General features: G+C 49.9%; 2 protein-coding genes across 3 annotated transcripts; both read left to right on the forward strand.

The window, feature by feature from the left end:
• Positions 1-533: 533 nt before the first annotated feature.
• sympk (symplekin) lies at positions 534-13,361 on the forward strand. Of its 2 annotated transcripts, none has more exons than XM_064352496.1 (27): positions 534-662; positions 1,065-1,218; positions 1,320-1,385; positions 1,624-1,677; positions 1,760-1,833; positions 1,974-2,100; positions 2,732-2,981; positions 3,467-3,637; positions 3,891-4,130; positions 4,772-4,923; positions 5,419-5,569; positions 5,968-6,220; positions 6,343-6,493; positions 6,705-6,940; positions 7,269-7,350; positions 7,555-7,668; positions 8,066-8,213; positions 8,522-8,682; positions 9,053-9,161; positions 9,434-9,534; positions 10,002-10,092; positions 10,453-10,554; positions 10,726-10,913; positions 11,381-11,557; positions 12,225-12,311; positions 12,477-12,758; positions 12,863-13,361. In XM_064352496.1, exons 2-27 carry the CDS (start codon positions 1,111-1,113, stop codon positions 13,028-13,030), a joined length of 3,843 nt encoding a protein of 1,280 aa, XP_064208566.1. In that variant the 5' UTR covers positions 534-662; positions 1,065-1,110; the 3' UTR covers positions 13,031-13,361. The 2 variants fall into 2 exon arrangements, with proteins under 2 accessions (XP_064208566.1, XP_064208568.1); XM_064352498.1 differs by having other exon boundaries at positions 546-662; positions 1,068-1,218.
• Positions 13,362-13,966: 605 nt separating this feature from the next.
• Positions 13,967-18,940, forward strand: rsph4a (radial spoke head component 4A). Its single transcript, XM_064352499.1, has 7 exons — positions 13,967-14,469; positions 15,022-15,250; positions 15,621-15,926; positions 16,371-16,820; positions 17,300-17,444; positions 17,876-17,993; positions 18,642-18,940. Exons 1-7 carry the CDS (start codon positions 14,369-14,371, stop codon positions 18,877-18,879), a joined length of 1,587 nt encoding a protein of 528 aa, XP_064208569.1. The 5' UTR covers positions 13,967-14,368; the 3' UTR covers positions 18,880-18,940.
• The last annotated feature ends 2,124 nt before the right edge of the window (positions 18,941-21,064 follow it).

The raw sequence follows: 21,064 nt of genomic DNA on the forward strand, positions 1-21,064 counted from the left end.
AAATCCCCCTCTCAGGTGTGAGTCACCTGCAGAAGTCATTGTTTTTGTCGAGGCTGCTGGCCTCTTCCCAGACTTCTGTTTGAGTCAGCTAAACTTTTGACTGCTTACTATTCTCGCTGTCTGGGGGACAGCTGATCCATTTGGATGACTGCATGTCTTCAGCGCTTTGGGAACATTAGGGGCACTAGCCGGAACATGTTGCTTACCCCTTTCCCACACAGATCTAGGGACCACATTTCACAGGAAAACTGTTTGTACGAGAGTGATCAGATTGGCTCTCTCTGTGTGGAAAGTAGTCTATCAGAGTTAATTTAACCCTTGAACCATTCTGTCGTTGTATAAAGAGGCTGGGGAAGGGGGTTGTGACCGCCATAGCAAAACCCTGCGCTCCTATCTTTGATACCATGCATTTCTGGAAGTCTCCTTTGAAATGGTTGGTTTTGAGTTGTTCTATTCAATAGCGCCATCTAGTAACATCGATGGATAATACCAACATACCAAAAATAAACTACTATTCCCACAACTCTATGCTGCTTTAAAAACTATATACATCCTGTTCCGGTTGTGTCCAAATCAATATGGCGCGTTCCTAGCAGCCTGTTATCCCTAAAACAGTTGTATTTCAAAGCTTTTTCTTGAAAGCAATCCACGATCTGCCTTGGGTAAGATGGTTAGATTTTGCTTTGCCCTTTAAATTTTAATTAGGTTGTTAGAAAAATACTTTTGCCTATCGGCCAACCTAACGACGTAGTCCAACCGGCTCCCTATGTAGCTAGCTACTTTAGCCTGGCCGTATAATAATAATTTTTGGGAAGTTATTATTCGGTTATTTATCAAAATGAATTATTTATCACTCATTTCTACCCCCAAATAAAAGTGAAAAATTGTCGTAGGTTTATTAGTCTGTTAGATTGTTTCATTGATAAATGTAGATTTCGAATGCACTTTTATTGGTGCAGATTTGTGGGACGGACAAATAAAACATTAATGCTGTGTTGAAATTTCCCTGTCAGTGCCAAAAGCATAGTGGAGATCTTAATGCTTGGAGATCTTTCAATGTTTAGCAGATCCACCGAAGTGCTCCCCGGCCGGTGACAGCTCCGAGCCAGGATGGCGTCGGGCAGCGGGGAAGGTGGTACGGGCGTGAGGACCAGCGTGGCCTCGCAGTTTTTCACTGGGGAAGAAGACACAGCTATCGACATGACCACCAGTGAAAAGGTACTGTCGCAGCACAAGCCACAATCGATTTAATCGGCAGTACAGTTGTGCGCGCCGTTTCAACTCTCATGAAAACGTCTGTTTTCATGCCCACTCAACAGGTGGTGGATCTTTTGAACCAGGCTGCTCTAATCTCCACAGAGAACAAGCTCACTGTCCTGAAGCAGGTGTGTGTCTCACTTTCCACTGGCTTTGATGAACACTGCCTTGATAATGCCTTGATACAACTGTCTTGAAATATTTCACATCATGAGATGGAATGGAATGGAATAGCAAGACTTTGGCTGTTGGTCAGCTTGAAATGCAATGGAGAAAAGTACTGGTCACTCCAGTTCACGTTTAGTATTTTCAAATGTTTCATGATGAACGTTCCCTACAGTGAAACTGTTTCCTGTCACCATACAGGTTCAGGAGCTCATCATTAATAAGGACCCTTCATTGCTTGACAATTTCTTGGATGTAAGTACAGTGCATTTTACACTGTTTGCAACAGCAGTGCTATATGACAAGAAACACAGTAATCCCTTTGCTCTTTTTGCAGGAGATCATAGCATTCCAGACCGATAAATCGATAGAAGTCCGAAAATTTGTGATTGGATTCATAGAGGAAGCTTGGTATGTACATAGACCCAATCGCTTATCGCGAAGTGACAGATCGATTGCTTTTATTTTCTTTTTTTTTTCCCTCAGCGATTTAAAGTGATGGGTACGGTATTAACCATTTGAAACCGGTGCGAATTGCCTTGTGTTTTCAGCAAGCGAGATAACGAGCTTCTGCTGAAGCTGATCGCTAACCTGAACATGCTGCTGAAGGACGAGAGCGTGAACGTGGTGAAGAAGGCCATCCTCACCCTCACTCAGCTCTACAAAGTGGCCCTGCAGGTACGCAGACGGCGCGGCGCGGCCTCACTTCCTGTCCGCTCCGTAACCTTAACAGGGAGGCGGGGTTTTGTCACCTGGCAACAACATGTGGCAGCAAGACCAGGATATGCAGGTCTCCCACCTCCTCTGATGTCATCAAAGGGTGTCTAAAGCTACTTGTGAGGCTCGCAGCTTTACTGTACTGTGAGACTGTACATTTTACGCTTGGATGCGAGATGTCTGTCAAACTTTCGGGGGTGTGCTTTGCTAATAAATTAATTCAAAGTCACTTATGAAAGATCATGGTGTTGTATAGGTTGATCTCATATTCATTGGTAGTTTTATACGTATGCGACAAGAGTTGCTAGAACCAATCAGATTTCCAGACACTAATATCATAAACTGTAACTTATATTCCAGACACACAATGTCTGGGTGACAAAACAGTCGCCTTAATGCCCAAGACCCTATAAATGCGGTTAGCATTTAGCAGAGCAGTGCATGTTTAGCAGAATAGAGCATACTTTTCCAGTAATTGGCTACATTGGCCTGTGAGCTCACTGTTAGCCTCTGCGTAATGGCTGAGCGAACGGTCACGTAGACGCCAGCAGAGTGGCGGGGATGCTCTGACCGCGCTCTCCCCGTGCGCCAGTGGCTGGTGCGCTCCAAGGCGGTGTCGGACATGCAGGAGGCATGCTGGGACATGGTGACGCAGATGAAGGAGGACGTGCTGGCGCTCCTGGACTCGGACAACGATGGCGTGCGCACCCACGCCATCAAGTTCACCGAGTCGCTCATCATCACCCTGTCACCCCGGACGCCCGACTCTGACACGCCCCGCCGGCAGGAGGGCGACATCAGCCTGGACAAGATCCCGCGGGACCACTCCTACATCCGCTATGGTGAGAGGGGACGTAGCCCTGCTGGTCCTGGGTCAGCTTTGCTCATTATGGCTAATGCTGGGATTGTGTCTCTGTCAATGTTTTTACCTTGCTGTGGTATAGGTGAGCTATGTGTGTGCCATTATCTTTAGCCTGTTGTGGTATAGGTGTGTTATGTGTGTCCGCATCTTCCCTGTTGTGGTATAGGTCTGCTATGTGTTTGTCAATATCTACCCTGCTCTGGTATAGGTGTGGTATATGTGTGTCAGTATATACCCTGCTGTGGTATAGGTGTGCTGTGTGTGTCAGTATCTTTACCCCGCTGTGGTATAGGTGTGGTATAGGTGTACTATGTGTGTGTCAGTGTCTACCCTGCTGTGGTATAGGTGTGTATATGTGTGTCAGTATCTACCCTGCTGTTGTATAGGTGTGCTGTGTGTGTCAGTGTCTTTACCCTGTAGTATAGGTGTAGTATAGGTATACTATGTGTCTGTGTTCCTGTTCAGATACGCTGTGTGAGGAGGGAAAGCAGGCCCTGGAGCAGCTGCTGAAGTTCATGGTGCACCCGGCCATCTCCAGCATCAACCTGACCACCGCGCTGGGCTCCCTGGCAACGCTGGCCCGGCAACGGCCCATGTTCATGTCCAAGGTGGTGCAGGCCTACGAGACGCTGCACGGTGAGTTTCGGGTACCGTCCACGACCACGGGACAGAGGCACAGTGCTGGAAGCCCTTGGGAGTGGGCTGCGTGTGTTACACTGAGGTTACATTGAGATCCCAGATCAGGTTCTTTGATTTCTCTGACTTTCTGTAGTCCTAAAAGCAGATCCTAGATCAGTCTTTATGGCTCGTTGGGATGTTCTGTATGTGTTATTGGCAGATCCCAGATCAGTCAGTCTGGCTCACAGTCTGATCCTTCCTTCCCCCCCAGCCAACCTGCCCCCCACCCTGGCCAAGTCGCAGGTGAGCAGCGTGCGCAAGAACCTGAAGTTGCACCTGGTGTCGGTGCTGCGGCACCCGTGCAGCGTGGAGTTCCAGGGGCAGATCGGCACGCTGCTGCTGGACCTGGGCATGGCGCAGAGCGACATCGCCCGCTGCACGCCCGCCCCCCGCGACCAGCGCAAGCGCGCCCGCCACGAGCCCTACGCCGAGGGCAAGAAGATCAAGATGGGTGAGCGCGCCCCGCCTACCGCCTTCCGGAACATTCCCCAGGAACGTTTCTGTCCTGGAACGTCATGGGAAAGTCATGGGAAGCGCTTCTGTATCCCACTGTCCTTGCAAAGCCAGGGAAATGTGCCCAGAAGAAAAAACCTTGGGCTGGACCATTAGCTTTGTGTTGGACCATTAGCTTCAGTGTGTGCTGCGTTTGCTAACCAGGCAGACAGGTCACTGGGTTGAACATTCATTTCTCTACCGCTGTTCATCAGCCACTGGGGAGTCCGTCTGTGCTTCTGTAGAAGTCAGGTAGCCCTTGACTTACTTTCATGGGAGCCTTGGCGTATGTTTTGTCATGGGGTACTGCAGGTTGTTTATTTACCCATTAATTTCTTGGTCTACTGTTATGCACTACTTGTGTAATAATGAACATCGAAAGTTTAGAACAATATGTTAATTTGAAATACACCAGTGAGGGCACACATTCAGATAATGTTCCCTGCTGTACATAGTCACTTGTGCAGATGATGGCATTAAGTGGTCCACCATGTTAGTGAGTGGTTGGTAGACCACAGATGAGTGGTAGGTGAGACTCGGGGAGAAAGGTGAATGAGCAGCAAATGGAAGCGCGTTTGCTTATTGGTGTCGTGTTCTCAGAGCCCGCTCTCATTGAGGATGATGAAGATAAGGAAGAGCCCGCCCCGGCGCTGGCCCCCAAGCCCTCGTCCGTCCCGGGGACGCAGTCCGCCATCGACCTGACCGCCGAGTTCCTGCTCCCGCTGCTGTCCCCCGAGAACGTGGCTAACCTGGTGAGAGCCTGGGGGCTGGGGGGGGGGCGGGGTATGCTGGGTACTCCAGTACTCCAATGAATTTGACCCTGATCCTGCTTATAGAATTCTGTTGCATTTGCTACTGCAGGTTACCACTCTCCTAAAAAAAAAGGTTTGTAAGGTCTTAGATGTAGAAATAAATATTATCACACACCTTTTATTAGCACTAAATGTCTTGAAAATGAACTCTGACAGACTTCTTCAAAGAACTTGGGAACTAACCCTGGACCAGGAACTATATATATTATAAGAGTAGATTATAGGAGTTTGGTACCCATTGAGCTAATACTGAGACTGCGTTAATTTCAGGGATATGTAGTCTGTTTTGATATTGCATCGTTGGTTATATGTTTTATTGAATTCAGAGTAGTAAATCTTTGCATGAGCTTGGAAAAGTGGATTGGTGGTGCAGGCAAAGCGTTTGAATTTTACCTGTGCCTAACTCTGTGACCGGGGGGGTCCCTCTGCGTCCAGGTGCTGATCAGCATGGTCTACCTGCCCGACGCCATGCCGGCCTCCTTCCAGGCCACCTACACCCCGGTGGAGTCTGCCGGCACCGACGCCCAAATTAAACACTTGGCGCGCCTCATGGCCACTCAGATGACCTCCGCTGGGATTGGGCCAGGTGAGGCGGCCCGCAGGAGGGGAGCAGAGGCAGGGCCGGGATAGAGTATGAGTGGGGAATGTTCTGGAACAAAATGGCTGCCACGTGTTACCCAGGCGTGTCCCGCATGTTGGTAGTTGCAGTGAGCTCCTCCACTCTTCATTTTAAAAAACATTGAGATTTGGAAAGGTGCAATATTATTATTATTGTTATTATTTTAATTATTATTTATTATTTTGTTGTTTTGTTACTGTTTTGTTGTTTTATTATTATTATTATTATTATTATTGTTGTTGTTGTCTGTTGGTCTTATTGTTTTGTTATTATTGTTTTTGTTTTTTGTTGTTGTTTATATCATTATTATTAGTTATTATTATTATTATTATACTCTAATATCTTCTAAACCCTCTACGCCTCAGGGCTGGAGCAGTGCAAGGCAAGAGAGGAGGATGCTGGGAAGGAAGCGGCGGAGCTGGAGGCGGCGACAGAGACCCTGTCTGCCTCCAAAGACCTGCTCATCAAGCGTAGGGTGTCGTCCGTGTCCATGGGCCAGGCCATCTCCGTGGTGGGGGCCTACGGGGGCAAGAGCCAATCGGAGGTCGCCGAGGAGAGCCCCCAGGTCGCCATGGTGAAGAGGATGCCTGAGCCCATCCTGCCCTCCACGCAGACCAAGTGAGTCTCCCAAGATGGCCGACACAGAAGGACATGTTCGCAAGAAGGCTGTTTGTTGTGTTGTTATAACGTGAGAGCTGAGAGTCCGAATCTTATAAACTGACTCCGCCCCCCCTTTTCAGAGCCCCCGGTGCAAGCGGGCGGAAGAAAGTGTTCCGATTGGCCGACGTGATGCAGCCCCTGGCGGACGCCCAGATGGAGAAACTGACCAACATGGCCGTCAAACGCATCCTCCAATCGGAGAAGGCCGTCGCGCGCAGTGGGATGGCCCACGTAAGTCAGGCCTGGAGCCAAGGCAACGCTAAGCTCACCTGGATACTTGCCTGCTAATCTATCAGAGCTGCTCTTTAAATAATGCAGTCTTCCTGAGTAGGCAGACATTAACAGCTTTGCTTTTAGCCATCATGCGAGACCTTATTGGGAGTTTCCTCCCGTGATTGACACGCCCGTGCCACGCCCCCCCGTCCCGCCCCGCCCCGCCCAGGTCCGCGTGAAACTGCTCTCCCGCCTGGTGACGCAGTTTGAGGGGGCGATGAAGGACGAGGTGCTGGCCTTCGTCCTGGAGGACATCCGCTCGCGCAGCGACCTGGCCTTCTCCCTGCTGTACCAGGAGTACAACGCCTACCTCAGCCAGCTGCCCAACGGCTGCCTGGACAGCTACGACCACTGCCTGATCACCCTGCTGTCCGGCCTGCAGGAGAAGCCCGAGCAGAGGGACGGGTGAGGGAGGGGCCAAGGAGGGGAGGGAGGGAAGGGAGGGGCCAAGGGAGGGGAGGGAGGGGCCAAGGGAGGGGAGGGAGGGGCCAAGGAGGGGAGGAGGGCAGGGAGGGGAGGGAGGGCCAAGGGGGGGAGGGAGGAGCCTGCCCTTTATAGCTGCGCTCCCTGCGACCTGGAGTCTCACTCTCTCCATCTGTCTCCCCCTTTCTCTCTCTCTCTCTGTCTCCCCTCTTTTTCTCTCCCTCTCTCTCTCTCTCTCTCTCTCTCTCACACACCTCCTCTCTCCCTCCATCTGTCTCCCTCTCCTTTCCCCTCTCTTTCTTTCTCTCAGGTTGTTCACTAAGCTGGTGCTGGAGGCTCCTCTTATCACAGAGTCCGCTCTGGAAGTGATTCGGCGCTACTGTGAGGACGAGGTCAGGCTGGCTTTCATTCTGCGGCGTACACGCATGCATATACCACAACACACACACACACACACACACACACTAGCACATGCACACGCACACGTGCGCACACAGACACACGCACACACACACACACACACACACACACACGTGCTCACACGCACGCACACACACACACACACACACGCTGAGCACAGGCGCGTTGTGTTGCAGTCACGGGTGTACCTGGGCATGACCACGCTGAAGGAGCTGATCGTGAAGCGCCCCTCCAGGCAGTTCCAGTACCTGCACGTCCTGCTGGACCTCAGCTCCCACGACAAGGACAAGGTCACCGCCACCACTCTGTTCCCCGCCCCTCTCTCCCTCCTTCACCCCTCCCTCTCTCTCTCCCCTTTGTCCCTCTCTTCCTGATTGGCACAGTAGCGTCGATTTGTTTTTTTACAGTGTTTCTCGCATATGTTTATTTTAATTGAAAAAAGGATGTGTTGTTTGTATAAATGTATTAACAGCACTTGTGCGCTGGTGTTCTTGGTGTAATCGGTGATACAGTACGAGTTCTGATGAGAAGCGATGTGGCCCCTGTGCATGATGGGAAATGTAGGCGGAAGCCCACTGCTTGTGTGAGTGCAGGCAGCAGCAGTAGCCCTATAGCTGGGCCTGTAGGGAGTGTGCTTGGAGCACACTTAGCGCTTTAACTTTTGCGTCGCCACGTCCGTGTGTCCAGGTGCGCTCCAACGCCCTGACCTTCATCAAGCGCATGTACGAGAAGGACCAGCTCAGGGACTACATCGAGAAGTTCGCCCTCAACTACATGCAGCTGCTGGTGCACCCCAACCCCCCCTCTCTGCTCTTCGGAGCCGACAAGGACACAGGTGAGGGCCTGCTGGGTCTCCTCATTTATCTATCTATCTGTCAATCAACTCACCAACCAATCAGAGAGTCGCTCTTTATTTTTGTGACACACAGTAGCTCACAGTGAATATTTTTCCAAGGGAATAATAGCAGAGAAAAACCCCTACTTTAACTATTTTTGAGAAAATAGGGAAAAATATTCTATTCTCTAACTATCCTTTCTCTTTCTCTCTCTCTCTCGCTTTTTCTCTCTCTCCATCCTCTTCTCTATCTACCTCTCTCTCTTTCTCTCTCTCTGTCTCTCTCTCTCTCCCTCCCTCCCCTGCAGAGGTGGCCTCTCCCTGGACGGAGGAGACCGTGAGGCAGTGCCTGTACCTCTACCTCTCCCTCCTGCCGCTCAACCACAGGCTGGTCCACGAGCTGGCGTCCGTCTACACCGAGGCCATCGCCGACATCAAGCGCACCGTGCTGCGCGTCATCGAGCAGCCCGTACGCCCCTCCCCCTTCCCCTCCCCCTCCCTGCGCCTGACTCCGCCTCCTCAAACTTACGCAATGTGACCCAGTGGTAAAACAAAGTGGGGCGATAAAGAGGAAATGTAACACTGTTTCCATTTCCTTTTCCTAGTGTCACTTCCTTTTGTGTTTTTATTCTTTTCCTTCTGTTACTTCCTGTTTTGTTTGTGTTCTTTTCCTTCTGTCACTTCCTGTTTTGTTTGTGTTGCGTGTTTCCTGCAGTCTTTGTCCCTTAGCAGTGTAGAGACGCCTGTGTGTGTTTCAGCTCTGTTATATCGCCTCTCCTGCTGCAGGAGCACAGTAGGCAGGTGTGTGTTTTTGAGAACGCTCGCTCTCTGCTCTGCAGATACGGGGCATGGGGATGAACTCTCCCGACCTGCTCCTGCTGGTGGAGAACTGTCCCAAGGGGGCGGAGACTCTGGTCACCCGCTGCCTGCACATCCTCACAGACAAAGGTACAGCGCCGTGCCCTCGCCTGCCACTCATGTGTGAAGCCCCGCCCACCCACCATATCACAACACTGGGGTTCTGAAGGGGGCGTGGCCTACCGGTCGCTAGCGCAGACTGTGTGACTTTGAACACCATGTTTACATTGCAGTGCTATTGACAGTGTGGACTGAGATTAGAATCTCACTCCAGAATACTTTGTGTGTGCGTGTGTGTGCGTGCGTGTATGTGTGTGTGTGTGTGTGCGTGTGTGGTTTTGACGGCCTGCGCTGTGTTCCAGTGCCTCCCTCTCCGGAGCTGGTGGAGAGGGTGAGGGACCTGTACCACAAGCGGGTGCCGGACGTGCGGTTCCTCATCCCCGTCATCAACGGACTGGAGAAGGTCAGGATGAGCCCTGCACCCTTCCTATCCCACTGTCCTTTGCAGTCTGTATCAGTCTGAAACTCTGTGGTATCATGATCAGTTCCTCGCCCTCTATGCCTCTCCCTCAGTGGCCCCTCAACCTTCTGAGCCCATTTACTGAACAAATTTCTGTCTGTAGCACACAACTTTGCCTAAAAGATCTTTAGACATGGAATTCAGATGTGTAACTAACTCAGCTGCATGTGTTCTGTAACTAGTGCAGTGTTTAAATGGTCTGTCTGTGGAAAGACTATAATATCTAGTAAAGTACGGAGAGTTACTTTTTCCACATAAGCCATTTTAAGCTGTCTCACGACCCAGCTTGGGAACTGCTACCCTTGCTGTCTGCATGGTGGTTGAGCTTATTTTAAGTCCTTGCTCGACTGGAAGTTTGCTGGAAGGACCGTTTCTCTGACGCTGTCTGCCCGCTCGTCTCATCTGTGCAGAAAGAGGTGATCCAGGCCCTGCCCAAACTCATCAAACTCAACCCCATCGTGGTGAAGGAAGTCTTCAACCGCCTGCTGGGCACGCAGCACAGTAAGGGCACGATGTCTTCCAACGGCCGGAGGCGATAGCTTTTATTAACACGTTAAATATGCAGAATGTTTTCAGTTCAGTGAAAATGGCATGTAAGGGTGTGCGTGTCTGTCTGTGTGTCTCTCTGTCTGTAACAGAATAAAAATGTATTATTTTAAAAGGGCAATGATGTTAGGTATAAATGTGAAATGTGGACATGTTTGTGTGGTGTAGCTGTGTATGTTTGGCTAATGCGTGTGTTCTGTGTTAAGTGCTGTTATATGAGCTAAAGACCAGTCCATGCAGCGTGAGGAGGTAATGCCACAGTCCCCCCCCCACCCACCTCCTCTCCCCTCCCCACCTCCTCTCTCCTCCCCACAGGTGAGGGCAGCTCCTCCATGTCTCCCCTCACCCCCGGGGAGCTCCTGGTCGCCCTGCACAACATCGACTCCACCAAGTGCGACATGAAGTCCATCATCAAGGGTAACCGAGCGCTTCCCATTGGCCGCCCCCTTTTCCCTCTCCGCCCACTGCTCCCGTCATAGTTCCCATTGTGACATCACAGGACCCAGGTTATAAATGCGAAGCCCTGCAGCGCTCTGTGAGTTCTCACCTCGGTGTGTGTGTGTGCTGTGTGTGTGTGTGTGTCTGCAGCCACGAACCTGTGCTTCGGGGAGAAGAACGTATACACGTCGGAGGTGCTGGCGGTGGTGATGCAGCAGCTGATGGAGCAGAGCCCGCTGCCCATGCTGCTCATGCGCACCGTCATCCAGTCCCTCACCATGTACCCGCGGCTGGGCGGCTTCGTCATGAACGTCCTGGCCCGCCTCATCCCCAAGCAGGTCAGCGGCCGCGGCCCCGTCCGTACGCACGCAGGGGCGCGCGCTGACGCGCGTACACGCTTCTGAACGCCCAAGCTGAAAGTCAGGAACATTCTATCTCACCTAATCCTCACACACTCATGCACGCACGCACACGTACATACACAAGCACAAGCAAGAACTCAGGAACAAGCTGCCCCACTTCATCCCCTCACACACTCACAGGCACACACGTATACACACACACAAGCTATTTGCTCTCTTCAGCATCATGCTAACCCCGCTCCCTTTCAATGTCTGGGGTCACATCACATTTGAAAACAAAATGAGGGTTCTTTTTATCGTGGTCAGCTTCAGGGGTTATGTAAGTACATATCCTGTCCTCAGGCCTTAAACCATGCTAAACAAACCTGCTAGCATGTAGCGCCCAGCTGGGTGATGAAAGTGTTTTTTGGTAAGAGGCGGCTCTCTGTGCCCCCGGCCTGCAGGTGTGGAAGTACCCCAAGGTGTGGGAGGGGTTCGTCAAGTGCTGCCAGCGCACCAAGCCGCAGTCCTTCACCGTCCTGCTGCAGCTGCCCCCGCCCCAGCTGAGCAGCGTGTTCGAGCGCTGCCCCGAGATGAGGGAGCCGCTGCTGCAGCACGTGCACTCCTTCACCCCCCACCAGGTACCCCCCCGAAAAAAAACCTGCTCTTGGCCCTGCGGCCTGCCGTCCGCACCCCTCCTCCTCCTCCTCCTGCTCCCCACACCGCGTCTCTACAGCTGGCTGAGATGAGTCTGAGGCCCGTATTCCCACAGCACCTCGGAGTACGAGAGCTGGTCTAGGATCAGTTCAGCCTCTTGGCTATAAATGGATGAGGTTCTGATGCGGTCAAGGGCTGACTGATCCTAGATCAGGGTTCCCACTCAGAAGCACTTTGTGAATGCAGGCCTGAGTCTTGAGCAGTGTTCTCGGTCTAACTGTTCTTCAACTCGTCTAACTGTCCCCAATGCACAGCCATTTTCAAATCTGCTTCATTACGTTGACGAGCACAATGCATTGTATTGCCAAAGCATACAAAAAACACAGTCAATAAAATAATTAAAAGTAGTAATAATAAATATTATAATAATAATAAGCAGCAACATCAACGTCATCATCCTAACGGAATAAGCTGGGGCCTGATTACGAATTAAAAAGTACTAGCTATGCACTTGCTCTCCGGCGTGCTCTAACAGTCTCATCATCATAAATGCGACTCTGTCCGTCGCCCAGAATTAGAGCTGGCTCATTCACAGTGTCTTTCTCTAAGACTGGTCTCTCACTCTGTCCCTCCCTCCTCCTGCTCCTCCAGCAAGCCCACATCCCCGCCTCCGTCATGGCGGTGCTGGAGGCCAACACCAGGCAGGAGCCGGAGGTCGTCGAGCCGGAGGAACGGGAGGTGAGAAAGTCGGCGGGGTGCTTCCCAAACGCATGCAGTAAGGTCGGGGTCCGCTCCGTTTCAGCTGCTAATGAGTACAGCAGCAGACACTGCCGTATCGCACCTGTCAGAACCATTTTGTTATTCTCGGCCTCTAATCGTTCTTCTCACCCCCCTGCGCTTCAGATGGAGCCGCCTAGCATAGCGCCAGTGCCTGTGCCTGTGCCCGTGCCAGTGCCTGTGCCCGTGTCAGTGCCAGTGCCAGTGGCAGTGCCCGCCCCGCCCCCAGCAGTGGAACCAGCCCCGGTGTTGCAGGCCACCACCCCTGAGCCCCAACCCCAACCCCAACCCCAACCCCAGCAGCCATGTCCAGCTAATCTGGAAGAGGAGGAGGAGGAGGAGCCAATGGAGCAGGGAGAGCCCGCCCCTGTCGCTGCCCAAGACAACCCCGCTGAAGCCGTCACGCAGGTAAGCAGAGGGGCGTGTGTTAAACTGCCGGCCTTCTGTCAGAAAATGAGGAATGCAAGCAGAGAAAATGTGAACTAGATAAAAGCGAATGCTTCCTTCACCAGGAGGAATCGGTGGAACCCGAGGAGATCTCCGCCCCATCCCCCGTGGAGAAGGCCGACGAGCCAATGGAAGAGGGCGTAGCAGAGCCTCCTGAGGAAGCCGACCAATCGAAAGAGCCCATGGAAGAGAGTAACGTGGAGGCAGAGACTGAGGCTGGCGATCCAGAATGATCGCCTGAGGACAGTACCGAGTAGCTTTAGCGTCGCAAAGGGTGGAGAAAAGGAAAAAGGATACACTGGTGTGTGTGGAGTCCACAAAGATTGAGCTGCTGAAGATCTGGAATAAGGACGAGCTGCAGAAATTCAAGCCATGGGGAAACAAGCTTTTCTTTTTTCGAAAACTAAAATAAGTAATGTCATAAAACTCCCTTGTGTATCAGAGAAAGCTGAGAGGTAACTTTCTAGATTTCTAGGTTTGTATTTTGTCTTGGAGGAAGAAGTTGACTGATTGCTTGGAACAGAAGGTATTCTTTGAAAGAGAATTAAAGGAAATTTAATATCCTTTTTGAATTTGTGATTTTTATTATTAGACACCCTTGTTTAGAGATACTTGCATTTTTAGTAAACGTTATTCACCTGTCTATACAGATGGTATGAAGCTGAAGCAAATAATTTTATTTTGTCAAGGAAATGTTGAATTGCAAAACACAGCAGCAAAACACACACACAACAACATAACATTCAAATAATCTCATGTAATACAGCTATATGTAAGGATAAACGGGACTAATTATGTGGATTTGAGTTTCAATGACGGCTTAGTTGACGTATGCATAATGCTCTTTAGAGTTTTGCTCCTGAAAGAAACACTTTTATCACTAGATTCGTGGAGTTATTCGTTTACTAGTATCACAGATGGAGATTTGCTAAGCGCGTGTTTTGATTATAAACCCTCGCTTTGATTATTAACAATCGCCAGCCCCGTTCATCGCTGGTTTAGAAGCTACGAAAATCACTAAATAATAATGAGAAACGACGGGAAGGTAATAATGTGCGTCAAGATGTGGGCTCGGTGATATTATGTATGCGGTGCTATTCGTTAAATATTATCACTCGTCCCGACGCTGTGTCCACATATCGCTTTCCACTGAACACGCTGGTCACCGTCTTTGAAGTGGCCAATCCACGAAGCACAACCTGCGCTCCTGCCACATAGCAACCGCTTTGTTTGCCCTAACTACCACTGCAAGAGAAACAGCGCTCATGAACGTCTGTAACGCCAAGAAACGATCTGCAAGCTCACTGAAATAAAGTGGTTAACTATCCAGATAAAGCGCACAGAAACGCTGTAAACTAACGTTATTAAACCATAGCTACCAAATTAGATATTTACAACGATCGAGGTAGGGCGGTCCTTCTTTAGCGTGCTTGTTAGCGATTTAACGTTAATTGGCATGTTCACATGTTGGGTGGCTGAACGAGCTAAGTTAGTTGTTTACCTTCCAAATTATTTAACGTCAGTTAGGAAAAACCAATAAACTTTTTAGAGATCGCCAAGAAAAGCAAAGGATGGAGCAGTCAGAGGACGTGCCGCATAATCCCACGGAACAGGCGGCGATTTGTTTCAAAGCCTTCATGCTGAAGAACAGCCCGAAGTCAAACCTCAACCTGTGAGTAACCGCATCTACGTTACCAAAAACAATGGGATGACTATTACTTATTGTGGTTAAATTGGCAAAGGCAATGTCTTGTGAACTAAAATACATGTTTGTACCTTAATTTTGTATCAGCGAAACTCTACCTGAAGCAGTGCTGTCTGGTGCTGAATTGCACAGTATTCAAGTTTACCCTCGTGTTTCCTGAAGGTTATCGTGCTAATCCTTCAGTTCACTATATCAGCCATCTGCCCATAAACGGTGCCAGGCTTTAAGTCAATTCACGTTAGTTAAATCAGCGCAGTCATTATTTTGAAAAGTAACAGCATATTATTGTTAGGCCTACTTTACACGTCCTACATTGACAATTAACTTTTCTACTTCACGAGCTGTTTCTTAGAAATTATTTTGGCATAGTTTGAGCAACTTTGAATCCCCCTCGATAAACCGTTAACGCGTTAATGTGGCAACAGTTGTTCCATAGCTCACTGAACCTGTGTCAGATTTGAAGATGTCCATTGACTGTGATGAGAATTAAGCTTCCCAATCTGTCCTCACACCCGTCAGCTACGACCACCTGGTCCGCGTACTTTGCAAGGTGATGGACGAGCGTCCGGAAAACGCGGTCGATATCATTGAGGACATGAGCCTGGAGGTGAAGCGGGCAGGGATGCGGGACAAACAGAGCACACTGCGGGACACGCCCCCCGTCCCCGCCGTCCAGGTTCTGGCGGAGCAGCAGAAGACGCTCTTCACCCGGGGGGGCGGAGACGAGGTCGAGCCGGAGGAAGAGCTGGTGAGGGCTCTCGCAAATTAAGATTTAGTTTTATTTATTTGTTTTTGTGCGTCTGTAACATCCTGTACGCATTTCTAGTTTAAATATATATTTTTATTTATTTTTAATAAATGTATATTTATTATTGTTGTTCATTTCTCATTTGTTCTAAAATATTCTTAATATTTTATTTGTTCATTGTTTTAAATGTTTTTTTTCTGTGAAGCACTTTGTAACTTTCATTTAAATAAGATACAATACTAATGTATTATTATTATTATAGAAGTGACTCCACCCCTGTAAGCTAGTCTGCTTAGTCCACTGCTGAAGCTGTATTTTTAAGTTTCTGTGCAGTAGGATGAAAAGGTAATACCCGGCGTGGTTCCCCTAGGTGGAGACGCCCCTTCCCAACCTGGCCGAGCAGAGCTTCTTCCTGGAGCAGGCCGGGGTGGGGCTGGCCAGGGAGGAGATGCAGAGGGTCCACCTGGCCCTCAAGCAGCTGGTGGACTCACAGCCCCTCCAGAGCTGCCGCTTCTGGGGGAAGATCCTCGGGACGCGGGCCAACTACCTGGTGGCGGAGGTGGATTTCCGAGAGGGGGAGGAAGAGGAGGAGGACAGCCCGCAGGAGGAAGGGGCGGACGAGGAAGAGAAGGAGGGAGGCTCCAAGGACGACGACGAGGAGGAGGCGGAAGAGGCGGTGGGTCTCGAAAAAATGGAACTCGTCTGCTGTGCACTGCTCTTCTGAAGCTATTGTACAGAGAACACCGAATTGCTCCCACATGATGGGGTGGATAGCACAGTCTGTACTGACAGTGTTTTACAGTGTCCCTACAACTGCTAGATTGATTTTACAGTGATAATGAAGACAATTACAGTTATAGCTGGTCACCACATAGTTGACATCATCATTGGAGCAGTAGTTTTCATTTATTTCCCTGTTGGGAATTTATCAATTATAATATTCTTGCAGTGTTCTATTAGTATTCTATTTTCACTGAATTTATTTAAGCAATATAATTGTGTGAATTGACTGAATTCAAATGAACTGTACTCCAGTGCTGGGGTTAAGGCTGGATGTTGCTGTAGTGTGATGACGCTGGTGTGTTTGTGTTGTGTGCGACTGTTATCCCTGCTTTTCCAGATCGACCCTCTCCCCGAATCCACCTACAAGCCGCCCCCCGCGGTGCCCAAGGAGGAGAACCGCACCGGAGTGAACAAGTTCACCTACTTCGTGTGCCGCGAGCCGGGCCTGCCGTGGGTGCGGCTGCCCCCCGTCACCCCGGCCCAAATCACCGCCGCCCGCCAGATCCGCCGCTTCTTCACCGGGGACCTGGACGCCCCCGTCGTCAGCTACCCGCCCTTCCCCGGCAACGAGACCACCTACCTGCGGGCCCAGGTGGCCCGCATCTCGGCCGGCACCCAGGTCAGCCCCCTGGGCTTCTACCAGTTCGGGGAGGAGGAGGGCGAGGAGGAGGAGGAGACGGCGCGGGACAGCTTCGAGGAGAACCCCGAGTTCGAGGGCGTTCCCGTCCCGGAGATGGTGGAGTCCCTGGCCAACTGGGTGCATCACGTCCAGCACATTCTGCAACAGGTGGGCGGGGTCTGGAGGAGAGGGCCCTGAGAAACACTGAGCGGACATATTAAACCTCTCTCTCTCTTTGTCTGTCTCTCTCTCTCTCTCTCTGTCTCTCTTTCTCTGTCTGCTTCCCTCTTTCTCTCACTATATTTCTGTTTCTTCTTCTATCCCTCTCTCTGTCTCTCTCTCTCAATCTTTTACTTACTATATCAAAGTACAAAAAAAACACTAATACCCTATTTGCTGAACCCTTTGCAGAGTAGGTTTTTTTAGAATGTTTTTTCAAAATTCAAAGTCAATGTTCTAGAACTCCATTGCTTTCAATTATCAGTAGTGATTGTTACATCAGCATTAGAATGTTCGGTTAAGAACATTGTAATCACATATTTGTGATCTTACTCCTTTCAGCGTTAAAGGGGAAAGAGGTCCAATCCCAGTGTGTTTCTGGGTCCTTGTGTGCTCGTGGTAACAGTCCACTCATCTCTCTCTGTCAGGGCCGCTGTGTGTGGGTGAACCTGGCCGAAAAGGCAGACGAGGACTTGGAGGAAGAGGGAGACGAGGAGGAGAAAGAGGAGGAGCCGGACGAGCCGGAGCCGGAGGTGGGGCCCCCCCTGCTCACCCCGCTCTCTGAGGATGCAGGTGAGTCCTCCTGCCCCCCCCATCCCACAGGGCAGGGGGTAGGCAACCTGATCCCAGAGTGTCACAGACCTTTCTGTTCTATTGTTCCATCCTGGCATGGCTGCCCAGTTTGATCAAGACCTTATTAAGAGCCTGAGCCTGAATATGCAGTCTGAGTGGCAAACAGCTGGCTAACTGCCTTCTTTAGGGTCTAATAATTTTCTTTATTTGTAGTTAGGGGTTCAGGTGAAGCAAATAGCATTTTGAATGCAATGCATGAAAAGTACGATATCCAATAACTAAATAAATAAATAAAAAATAATAAATAAAAACAGAAACATCTCTGGCGCTCTAAGACCAGGCTTGCCTAGCCAAAGCTGTCCTGAAAAACTGTCTGTGATTGATGTATTTCCTCACTCGGCTCAGTTTGACTGTATGTCCGTGTGTCCCAGAGATCGATAACACCCCCCCCTGGAGCGCCAAGATGTCGTCCGCCCTCATTCCCCAGTTCGCCATCGCCGTGCTGCGCTCGAACCTGTGGCCCGGGGCCTACGCCTACGCCACGGGGAAGTAAGGCGACCGGGCCGTCCGTATGTTCTCCTCGGTGACTCAGTCTGGGGACGCGGCTCACACGTCTGCGCTCTCAAACCCGTGTGGCTGCGGTTGTTTCAGGAGAAAGCGATGGGAACCGCTTTGCTTTGATGTGCTTTAGCTGTGAGAAATCTGCCTTTACTGTTAAGGGAAATGAAGCCAGGGGGAGTTGGGTTTGAACCCCTGGGTTTCCCCCCCCCCCCCCCTCCAAAAAAAAAAATACAAATGCACTTAGAAAATTGTGGAATAATCTTTCACCGTGACATTCACGCCCACTGGAGAAACCATTGTACCCAACCCTGACTCCTCCCCCCCTAAAATGACTTTCTTGCTATGGCACTGGTGTGCGCATGTAAAACTAAACACTGCTATGGTTCTTTCTTTGAAAACATTGGTCTGAAGCATTATTTTTAATGACTATCACAAGGGAAATTTTTGGTAACATTTTAGTGGAGGTCTTTAACAGAATTTATTTTAACATACAAAAAATTAATAAACCGTAAATACAGTAATCTCTATGCCTAATTTAGATAACTGTATTCCCACACACTATACATGTACAGTTGTCCACATGGTCTGCATACAGTGACATCATCAACATCTTCCCTCTACTCTGTTGTCACGCAGGAAGTTTGAGAACATATACATCGGCTGGGGTATGAAGTTTTCGGGCGACGGGTACACCCCTCCCGTGCCCCCGGCGCCCCAGCGCGAGTACCCGAGCGGGGAGGAGATCACGGAGGCGCTGGACCCCAGCCTGGAGGAGGAGCAAGCCCTGCAGGCCGCCCTGGAGGAGCGCCGAGCAGCCGAGGAGGAGGCCGAGGAGCTGGAGGGCGAGGAGGAAGAGGAGGAGGATGACTACTGAGGGGGGGCAGCGCTGGGAAGCTGGAGGGAGAGGAGGAAGAGGAAGAGGACAACTACTCAGGGTGGGGGGGGGCGCTGGGAGGATGGAGGGAGAGGAGGAAGAGGAGGAGGACAACTACTGAAGGGGTGCAGCGTTGGGAGGATGGAGGGGGAGAGGAGGAAGAGGAGGAGGGTGACTACTGAGGGGGGGGTGGCGCTGGGAGAATGGAGAAGAAGGGGGCTGCTGCAGAGTCAAGCTTTACAAAGGGAAAGTGTTCATTTCTCCAGAACAGTCTATTATCATTAATAAGCTCAGTACACAGAACCTTCCTCAGTGTCACTTCCAGAGAGCACTTTACATTAAAGACCCGGCGTAGAGTCTGACCGTAATAACTTTGAATCTGTTACGAACAGATATATATTGCACAAGTGCATACATACATATAAGTATATTCATACAACTGTGTCTATATGAGATACAGAGATACAGAGATGTGCTGCAGGATTGCTATGTGTGTATGCTTTAATATCCCACGAGATGGCAGTGTTGAGAAAAATGGGAGTCTGTGCTACAGAATAAATTCATCTTTCAGGTGCTGTGTTTGCTGTGCTGATATCACCACCTGTTTTAAAATTTATTTTATGGTCTAATTGCTTTAATTTAAACCTAATTTGTTAAAATGGAATTTATCTGCAATGCTTGGCTATGTGATCCTCATTTATTCAGATCTAGGACAAGCAATACAGAAATGTTAATGAATCAGCTAGCACTATTATATGTGTGTGTGTAATTAAAAGTGAGAGATGGGATTACTCTTCTTAATTACATTTTTGACAATCCATTTTCATTGGAACACTATCTGTACTATAATTAGTATAGGCAGTATAATTAAGAGACACACAAACACATACATGTACAGATAAGCACATAGATATGGACGTGTTTACACAAGTGTCCACTTATCAGATGCCAAGCCACCCAGGGGGGCACAATATCTCTGGATATACACCACGTAACCAAAAGTATCTGGACAACCCTTGGTCTGGTGATGTTTTTAATGGTTTGGGCTAGGCCCCTTAGTTCCAGTGAAGGTATGTCTTAATGCAATGACATTCTAGACAATTCTGTGCTTCCAACTTTGTGGCGAAAGTTTGGGGAAGGCCTTTTCCTGTTTCAGTATGACAATGCCCCTGGGCACGCAGCGAGGTTCATATAGAAATGGTTTTGTCGAGAGCCTTGCCCTCAACCCCACCCAACACCTTTGGGAGCATTTGGATCAACTGTGAGCCAGGCCTAATCGCCCAATCATTGCCCAACCTCACTAATGCCATTCTGGCTAAAAGGAAAGAAATCCCTCCAACAATGCTCGAACATCTAGTATAAATCTTTCCCAGAAGAGTGGAGGTTGTTACAGCAGCAAAGGGTGGACCAGCTCCATATTAATGCCTGTAATTTTGGATGAGATGTTGGATGTCAGGTGTCCACATACCTTTGGCCATGTAGTGCATCTAAGGGATAAACAATATTCATCACATTTTGTGTGCGTGTATATGCGCTAATGTACTATATGTTTAAGCATGCATGTATGTGTATGTATGTGTTTATATGCATGTATGTGTGTGTGTGTGTGTGTGTGTGTGTGTTTTCATAGTTGTATGTATGTATGGGGCCTTCAGATATGAAATATGTACGGATATTGTGCTCACTAAGCCATGCAGGCAGACGTCTGCAAAGCCGCTCGTGTTTCAGCATCCGCTGCCTTCATCCATCTCCTCCGCGTTCATCTCGGGATTGAGCCGGCGCCCAGCCGATCGCGCCGAACAGCGATTCGGAGAAAACCTAAGCTCATTTGACGCCTCGCTAAAAACCCCATTATCACTGAGACGGGGGGGAAATTAACCGGTATTGATGTGGAAGGCGGTCGGAGCGCTCCGGTCTACGGGCGGTGCTGGGCCAGCACTTACTGCGCCTAGCAACACCTTCAGCGTTTCACTCGCGTTGTATTTTTCACGCGGCTTTGAAAGGCTTTGTGCGGGAGTAGCGCAAGGGCTCTACCCTCCTCCTCTTCTTCCTCCCTCTCTCTCCTCCTTTTCTACCCTCCCTTTCTCCGCCTTTCCGGTCTGTCCAGTCTCGCCTCTTCCCGGTTTGCCCCTCCCTTTTCGAATCTCGGTGAGATGAGTCATCGGTGAGGGCTTTTCTGTCCCGT

Source organism: Anguilla rostrata, chromosome 9, assembly GCF_018555375.3.
Source record: "Anguilla rostrata isolate EN2019 chromosome 9, ASM1855537v3, whole genome shotgun sequence".
Classification (NCBI taxonomy): Eukaryota; Metazoa; Chordata; class Actinopteri; order Anguilliformes; family Anguillidae; genus Anguilla; species Anguilla rostrata.